We start from the raw sequence: 8,704 nt of genomic DNA, 5'->3' as shown, positions 1-8,704 counted from the left end.
CTCTAACTTTAACACATATGCTGCTGCTAGTTTATTAGCGTTCCTGTTGACTAGTCACATGTACAGTGGGGAGAACAAGTATTTGATACACTGCCGATTTTGCAGGTTTTCCTACTTACAAAGCATGTAGAGGTCTGTAATTTTTATCATAGGTACACTTCAACTATGAGAGACGGAATCTAAAACCAAAATCCAGAAAATCACATTGTATGATTTTTAAGTAATTAATTTGCATTTTATTGCATGACATAAGTATTTGATACATCAGAAAAGCAGAACTTAATATTTGGTACAGAAACCTTTGTTTGCAATTACAGAGATCATACGTTTCCTGTAGTTCTTGACTAGGTTTGCACACACTGCAGCAGGGATTTTGGCCCACTCCTCCCTACAGATCTTCTCCAGATCCTTCAGGTTTCGGGGCTGTCGCTGGGCAATACGGACTTTCAGCTCCCTCCAAAGATTTTCTATTGGGTTCAGGTCTGGAGACTGGCTAGGCCACTCCAGGACCTTGAGATGCTTCTTACGGAGCCACTCCTTAGTTGCCATGGCTGTGTGTTTCGTGTCGTTGTCATGCTGGAAGACCCAGCCACGACCCATCTTCAATGCTCTTACTGAGGGAAGGAGGTTGTTGGCCAAGATCTCGCGATACATGGCCCCATCCATCCTCCCCTCAATACGGTGCAGTCGTCCTGTCCCCTTTGCAGAAAAGCATCCCCAAAGAATGATGTTTCCACCTCCATGCTTCACGGTTGGGATGGTGTTCTTGGGGTTGTACTCATCCTTCTTCTTCCTCCAAACACGGCGAGTGGAGTTTAGACCAAAAAGCTCTATTTTTGAATCATCAGACCACATGACCTTCTCCCATTCCTCCTCTGGATCATCCAGATGGTCATTGGCAAACTTCAGACGGGCCTGGACATGCGCTGGCTTGAGCAGGGGGACCTTGCGTGCGCTGCAGGATTTTAATCCATGACGGCGTAGTCTGTTACTAATGGTTTTCTTTGAGACTGTGGTCCCAGCTCTCTTCAGGTCATTGACCAGGTCCTGCCGTGTAGTTCTGGGCTGATCCCTCACCTTCCTCATGATCATTGATGCCCCACGAGGTGAAATCTTGCATGGAGCCCCAGACCGAGGGTGATTGACCGTCATCTTGAACTTCTTCCATTTTCTAATAATTGCGCCAACAGTTGTTTCCTTCTCACCAAGCTGCTTGCCTATTGTCCTGTAGCCCATCCCAGCCTTGTGCAGGTCTACAATTTTATCCCTGATGTCCTTACACAGCTCTCTGGTCTTGGCCATTGTGGAGAGGTTGGAATCTGTTTGAATGAGTGTGTGGACAGGTGTCTTTTATACAAGTAACGAGTTCAAACAGGTGCAGTTAATACAGGTAATGAGTGGAGAACAGGAGGGCTTCTTAAAGAAAAACTAACAGGTCTGTGAGAGCCGGAATTCTTACTGGTTGGTAGGTGATCAAATACTTATGTCATGCAATAAAATGCAAATTAATTATTTAAAAATCATACAATGTGATTTTCTGGATTTTTTTCGATTCCGTCTCTCACAGTTGAAGTGTACCTATGATAAAAATTACAGACCTCTACATGCTTTGTAAGTAGGAAAACCTGCAAAATCGGCAGTGTATCAAATACTTGTTCTCCCCACTGTACATATCTACCTCAATTACCCGTACCCATGCACATTGACTCAGTATTGGTACCCCATGAATATAGCCAAGTTATTGTTACTCATTGTGTATTTATTATTACTTTTATTATTATTCCATTTTCTTTCTCTGCATTGTTGGTAAGTAAGCGTTTCACTGTTAATCTACACCTGTTGTTTACGAAGCAAGTGACAAATAAAATGACATTTGAAGCTTGAATGGCTCAGCTTAGTAGTGCGATATGTCAGTGTATGGACTGGTCACGGATCGTAGTGGTGTTTACCACCAGAGAAAAGGTATAGAAATAGTGCTTGTTCAACATTGCAGCCGACTGACTGATCTACAATTCACCTTGCATCATAATGAACTACTCATTATTATTTGTAGTCAGTCACCATTAATTCAAAGTGCATCATGGATTTAATGTTGAACAAGCCCTATTTCTGTACCTTTTCTCTGGTGGTAATCACCTCTACGATCCGTGACCAGTTAGGCATGGGTCCTCAGATCCTCAAAAGGGTTTACAGCTGCACCATCGAGAGTATCCTGGACGGGTTGCATCACTGCCTGGTATGGCAACTGCTCGGCCTCCGACCGCAAGGCACTACGGAGGGTAGTGCGTATGGCCCAGTACATCACCAGGGCCAAGCTTCCTGCCATCCAGGACCTCTATACCAGGTGGTGTCAGAGGAAGGCCCTAAAAATGGTCAGACTCCAGCCACCCTAGTCATAGACTGTTCTCTCTGCTACCGCACAGCACCAAGTCTAGGTCCAAGAGGCTTCTAAACAGCTTCTACCCCCAAGCCATAAGACTCCTGAACAGGTAATCAAATGGCTACCCAGACTATTTACATTCCCCCCTCTACGCTGCTGCTACTCTTATTATCTATGCATAGTCACTTTAACTCTACCTACATGTGCATATTACCTCAACACCAATACCCCCTGTATATAGCCCCGCTATTGTTATTTACTGCTGCTCTTTAATTATTTGTTATTCTTATAACTGCATTGTTGGTTAAGGGCTTGTAAGTGTTTCACTGTAAGGTCTACACCCGTTGTATTCAACGCATGTGACAAATAAAATGTGATTTGAATGCTATGGAACACAGCCATAGTCTTGAAAATGTACTTATTTATAAAGATAGAAGCATATCATTGACTTGGATAGCAGACCAATTACTCCACATACATTGAAAAGTAAACAAATACACATGATAGATACTATCAATAACAAAAAACTCAAACAGAATAGCAATGACACTTATTTTATTGATAATTTTAGGGTTGTAACAGGTGAGAAGAAGCATACCGTTTCCTTTTTGAATTATACTGAATGAAATGTTATGGAAAATATTTGTAGTTTGTATATACATTATTAATGTGGAGTTCCATGGTTTTCTACATTTTCTAAATACCAACCAGTGTGTTCGAGTGCAATCCCAAGTTCTTGATCTTAATGATTAATATGAAACTAAGGCTTTCAGACAGCATCTCTTTTGCATCTCAAATCATGTCTATAATTAATTTATACAACATGCCAGCTCATGGAAAGACCTAATTACGAGGCCTCTAAACATTGGTCTAGTATCAAGACCCTTAAAAGGGATACTTAGGGATTTTGGCAATGAGGCCCGTTATCTACTTCCCCAGAGTCAAATGAAGCAGATACCCATAGACGTCCTGTCATTGCGCTAATGCTAGTTAGCATTGGCTCGTGAAACTACCTCTAACTTCCTTCATACCGGACACAGAGACATACAAATGGTATCCACTAGTTCATCGGACTCTGGGAAACTAGATAAAGGAGTATAACTTCAGAAGTATAACTTTAAGCAAAGATTGTGCAAAACATTTACTACAAGGTGGGGTCATTTTAAAATTGAAAAGAAACTGAAAAATATATATTACGAACCCCTACAGGGTTGTAAAAATGTGTATTACTACAATAGTTCAATGAAATGGAATGAAAAGGTTGATGGAAGCCTGGGATGGTTACTAGCTACGGAGGATAAACACCATAATACACCAATAATGTCTTTCATATCAGAACTAAAGAAAGCTATGGAATGCAAGTTATGTATTACTGTTCAGAAGTGTCGATGTGAAAGTGAACCTCAAAAGGTTACTTCAAGTTTCACTAACAACGTTGCTGGTGATGTTTTTATTTTCTGCAGAACAGACTTTGGGACTTTAACCCAAGGTTTATAGTCATCTAAGTATTCATCAACAAAACATCATTATGGTCCAAAGCAGCTATTGTGCTGGCGAGAAACCCAAATGGACCATCAGTTACCAAACCCCCAACTGATCAGAACAGCTTGATCATACTCTCTCTGGATTTCCCAACTCCAACCCATTTCACTGAAAAGTGAAACAAAATTCACAGTGAATATATTATCAATTATGAAAATAAGACTGTTTTAGTAAGGCTGCTTAATCCCCATACTTGTTTTCTTGACTAACCTGGCACTTGCAAGAAGTCCTCGATGAAGCGGATGTAGCTTTGTGCCTGAGGGGGCAGCTCCTCAAAGCACCTCACATCCTCAGTGCTGCAGCACCATCCAGGTAACGTCTCATACTTCACGGACACCCGTGTCAGCACGTCCATATTGGCTACAGAGGGAGAGAGAGAATGAGATGGGAGTCTACCCAGCACAGGTCAAGCCAAATCAAGTGTATCTAATGGTAAAGTGAAAGGAACAAGATAAGATTAGTCCTCCCAGACAGGGAGAAATTTACCAGGAAAACTGGGAAGAGGCTCATCATCAACAGAGTAGGCTACACCGACTTTGATCTCTGGCAGCGTGTCCAGGATGTCAAGCTTGGTCAGAGCGATGCTGTGGGAGAGGAACAGTCGTGTCAAACATGATTATGGAATATGTGGACAGCAAATGAACATAGTGGAGGGTGAACACTGTGCTCCAATAATTACAATGCATACAGTATGGAACACATCCAGAAAGAAGAACACAAGCAGGAGGCGAGACTGAGCCTTACGCAGTGAAGCCGTTGACCATGTGGGCGTATCGGACCAGAATCAGGTCCAGCCAGCCACAGCGGCGCTGCCGGTCCGTCGTCACACCAAACTCCCTCCCTCTGGACTGCAACAAGTTGCCAACCTCCTGGACCACAACAACAGCAGTCAGATCTGGGATTCACTATAAAAAACTGAATGCAAATATGAAGTACTGGAAGAGACAGTATGTTTATGCAACAACAAATTCATACTGCAAGACTTAGCACACAACATTGATTCTGCACAACAAATTCTATCCACTCACATTGTCCTGCTCAGTGGGGAAAGCTCCTACGCCTACCCGGGTGGTATAGGCCTTGACCACACCATACACCCGCCCCACATAGGACGGGGGCACACCCAGGCCAGTGCACACTCCCCCAACAGTGCAGTTAGAGGACGTCACAAATGGGTAGGTACCTGACAAATACAAATTATTCCACTTCCTTCAAATTATATTCCAATGGCAAACAGCAGAGTAGCATAATAATTTTACCCTCTCAACCCCTTCTGTTCTCACCAAAGTCAATATCCAGGAGGGCTGCATTGGCTCCCTCCACCAGGATCTTCTTACTGGGCCCAGTGAGGGCCTTGTGCATGAAGTACACCCCATCTGTTACAAGTGGACGCAACCTCTCAGCATACTCCTGGAAAAGAAAGAAAATCAGTGACTAAACACATAATGGAGCACAGAGAAGCCTCTCAGCATCTTTTGACATTTTCTGTTCACTCCTGGAAGACTAACAAGAGCTGTGCTGCAAGGAATCAGCTCAATTGAGACGGTACCAACCTGCATAAAGAGACCCCTCAAAAACAAGACATAACTGGACTAGCATCCCTGACTGCATCCTGGGCAGGTGATGGATAAGTCCAACGTTTTATTTAAGTAAAGATATGTCATTCAAGCAATATTCTTTTTACCTTCAGTTGCTGCAGCTCATTGTCAATGTCAACATTGAGGTTGGGGTACATAGTCAGGAAATGCTCTGCCAACACACGGAACCTGTGGAAGAAAAGGACATCCACTACCAATCAACATCAATGACTTAAATACAGTTAAGGCTTGAAAGTATCACCATGCATTCTTAAAAACAATTTTTGTACTGACTTCTCCTCAAAGACGGTAAAATCAGACACAAGGTCACAGACTCTCAGTCCATTACGAGCAGCTTTGGAAGAATAGGCAGGTCCAATGCCCTTCTTGGTGGTTCCCAAACTGGAAAACAAACAAAAACAGACAGTGGACGTTCAGGAGTGCCACAGAAGGAATATACAACACTGCCTTGGCAGTAGCCCAGAAAGGCTACCATGACTTCATTTTTTAATAGCTGCAATCACGGACCATATTTATTTATTTGACATTTTGTAGGATCTCGTTTTCAAGTGTCCAAATGAAAAATAAACAATACTTTGTAACAAGAAAAACATACATTAACAGCATAAAACATTTGCTGGACATCTACTAATAGGCCTACAACTAATAAAAATGACCTACTTCTACAACTAATAAAGTACGCACCTTCAAACGAGTGGATTTGGCTATTTCAGTCACACCCGTTGCTGACAGGTGTATAAATCGAGCACACAGCCATGCAATCTCCATAGACAAACATTGGCAGTAGAATGGCCTTACTGAAGAGCTCAGTGACTTTCAACATGGCACCATCATAGGATGCCACATTTCCAAGTCAGTTTGAGATACCCCAGTCAACTGTAAGTGCTGTTATTGTGAAGTGGAAACATCTAGGAGCAAAAATGGCTCAGCCGTGAAGTGGTAGACCACACAAGCTCAATGAACAGGACCACAGAGTACTGAAGCCGAGCAGCCGCACACAAGCCTAAGATCACCATGCGCAATGCCAAGCGTCAGCTGGAGTGGTGTAAAGCTTGACGCCATTGGTCTCTGGAAACGCGTTCACTGGAGTGATGAATCACGCTTCACCATTTGGCAGTGCGACAGACAAATCAGGGTTTGGCGGATTCCAGGAGAACGCTACCTGCCCCAATGCATAGTGCTGACTGTAAAGTTTGGTGGAGGAGAAATAATGGTTTGGGCTAGGCCCCTTAGTTCCAGTGAAGGGAAATCTTAACACTACAGCATATGACATTCTAGATGATTCTGTGCTTCCAACTTTGTGACAACAGTTTGGGGAATGTCCTTTCCTGTTTCAGCCCAACAATGCCGCGTGCACAAAGCGAGGTCCATGGAGGCTGTTATAGCAGCAAAGGAGGGAGGGGGGCAGCTCCATATTAATGCCCATGATTTTGGAATGAGATGTTTGATGAGCGGGTGTTTTGGTTATGTAGTGTATTTAAAAATCTCTCCACATGGTGATGTTTTTAATAGTATAGTAAAATTAAGAGGGCTCGTCTTCACAAAAAGTCTCATAGATCAGCACTCATACTCGGACATGCTTTATTAATATGAGCCCAGATACTCATTATCACTTTCTCATACAGTAAAACCCACGCACTTCTTTCCCGCCTGTAGCTGTCTCTGTTGTTCCTGGATCCCATCAACAGCTTGGTGGAAGTTGAACACTATGAACAGATGAGGCAAAGAAAGAATAAATTAATGGAATTGCAAAACACTAAACCATAGGTTTGCAAAACATACAACCGAGTCATACAGACTTACCAATGTGTGCACGGTCAGAAATCTTTAACCGCTCCTCCCATCCTTCCAGTCCTGGACAAAGACAACAAATTGCAGGTCTTGTTCCACTTCATTCATCCATCACCCTTTCAACCCTCTCATCGTTCCTGCAAGCCTCTTATTTTGCAAATACTTACCTTTGCCTTTCTGCAGGTTATTTTCAGCCTCCTCAAAGAGCCCAGGCAGGTGTATCACAACCCCGTTCCCTGTGAATAACCAGTTCAGTTAGGGATGACTTGAATAGCAATCCAAATAAGTGAAAGCAGCTTGGAGGCTGAAGTGCCAGTGAGAGGGTCAACCCACCAATAAATGAGACAGCCGTCTTGTTGAGCACTCCACTGGGCAGCAGGTGAAAGTCATACTCCACAGAGTCCACCACCACTGTGTGGCCTGCGTTGTTGCCTCCCTGGACGAGACAATATTTACATGAAAACGAAGAGACGAAAAGCAGTTCTGTTGATAATTAGCAGCCAACTGGTAGGGCATTATTTGAACGGCAACTAAACGGAAATGTAGTACAACATATGGACACGTTGCACACTAGCACGGGACATCCAACACATTCTAATGCCTTGGGCTTCTCTGTGTTGCAGCAGCCAGTGCCATTATCTATCTTGACTGCAAATAGGGCACTGATCACAAGGTCAAAGTTAGTCAAATGAAACAAATGTAGGTAGTGTTTTAACACGGAAACCGAGAAGGATATCTCGATAACTCCAGTTCGTAACTACTATAGCTAGTAATCTCTAGATAACACATTTGTTGGGGGTCGTTATCAGCTACCACACTAGATAGCAAGTTTAGCTATAGCGATCCACGGTACGGTTAGTTTGTAGACTTGCATGATAATAGTGGCTAATAAGTAGATTACTAAATATTGTTATACACTAGTTCGTATTGGTTTTGTTTAGGCCTTGCTAACGCAGCCTAACGACTTCCGTATTTTTGCGACGTTCAAATGCCTTGTGTTTGCTGGGTTAGCGAACATTAGGTTGCTAGTCAGAATAGCTAGCTACGTACCTGACACCTGCATACTAGGTCTGCGTCCATTGCTAGCAGGTCAACCACTTTCCCCTTTCCCTCGTCTCCCCATTGCGCACCGAGGACCACGGTTACTTTATTCCGAGGTTCCTTCGGAGTCCGCAGGGACTCGACCTGTCCATTCTCCCGAGGTCGCTTGAAAGCAGGCTCTCCGTTCAAGGAGGCCGTTTCTTGGCCATTAGGCATTGTGCTGTCTGCTGCCATGCTGCTCTGTGCGTTCCCGGAAGATGAAATTAGCGGGTTTCTCCTAAAGGAAGTGTGCTTTTTCATACTGATCTTACTTCAGTTGAAGCAGAAAGCTACTGAACTACGAATTTGGGCT

General features: G+C 43.4%; 1 protein-coding gene across 1 annotated transcript; it reads right to left on the bottom strand.

The window, feature by feature from the left end:
* Window positions 1–2,918: 2,918 nt before the first annotated feature.
* Window positions 2,919–8,688, bottom strand: LOC139537097 (adenylosuccinate synthetase isozyme 2-like). The gene is made up of 13 exons (XM_071337989.1): window positions 8,362–8,688; window positions 7,645–7,747; window positions 7,479–7,547; window positions 7,324–7,374; window positions 7,160–7,226; window positions 5,794–5,901; window positions 5,607–5,688; window positions 5,206–5,332; window positions 4,951–5,105; window positions 4,667–4,791; window positions 4,409–4,506; window positions 4,133–4,282; window positions 2,919–4,030 (listed from the first exon to the last, which is right to left on the bottom strand). The coding sequence occupies exons 1-13, from the start codon at window positions 8,650–8,652 to the stop codon at window positions 3,978–3,980; spliced, it is 1,479 nt and encodes a 492-aa protein (XP_071194090.1). The 5' UTR covers window positions 8,653–8,688; the 3' UTR covers window positions 2,919–3,977.
* Between the last annotated feature and the right edge of the window lie 16 nt (window positions 8,689–8,704).

Source organism: Salvelinus alpinus, chromosome 13 (assembly GCF_045679555.1).
Source record: "Salvelinus alpinus chromosome 13, SLU_Salpinus.1, whole genome shotgun sequence".
NCBI lineage: Eukaryota > Metazoa > Chordata > Actinopteri > Salmoniformes > Salmonidae > Salvelinus > Salvelinus alpinus.
The sequence above is the reverse complement of the archived record's forward strand: the minus strand, read 5'-3'. Positions and strand labels throughout refer to the sequence as shown.

Coding starts and splice junctions, on each gene's coding strand:
- LOC139537097 (XM_071337989.1), bottom strand. CDS start 8,652: ATGAAAAAGCACACTTCCTTTAGGAGAAACCCGCTAATTTCATCTTCC. Junction 7,375..7,478: donor TAACCTGCAGAAAGGCAAAG/GTAAGTATTTGC, acceptor GTCTTTGTCCAG/GACTGGAAGGATGGGAGGAG. Junction 4,792..4,950: donor TCCCCACTGAGCAGGACAAT/GTGAGTGGATAG, acceptor GTTGTGGTCCAG/GAGGTTGGCAACTTGTTGCA.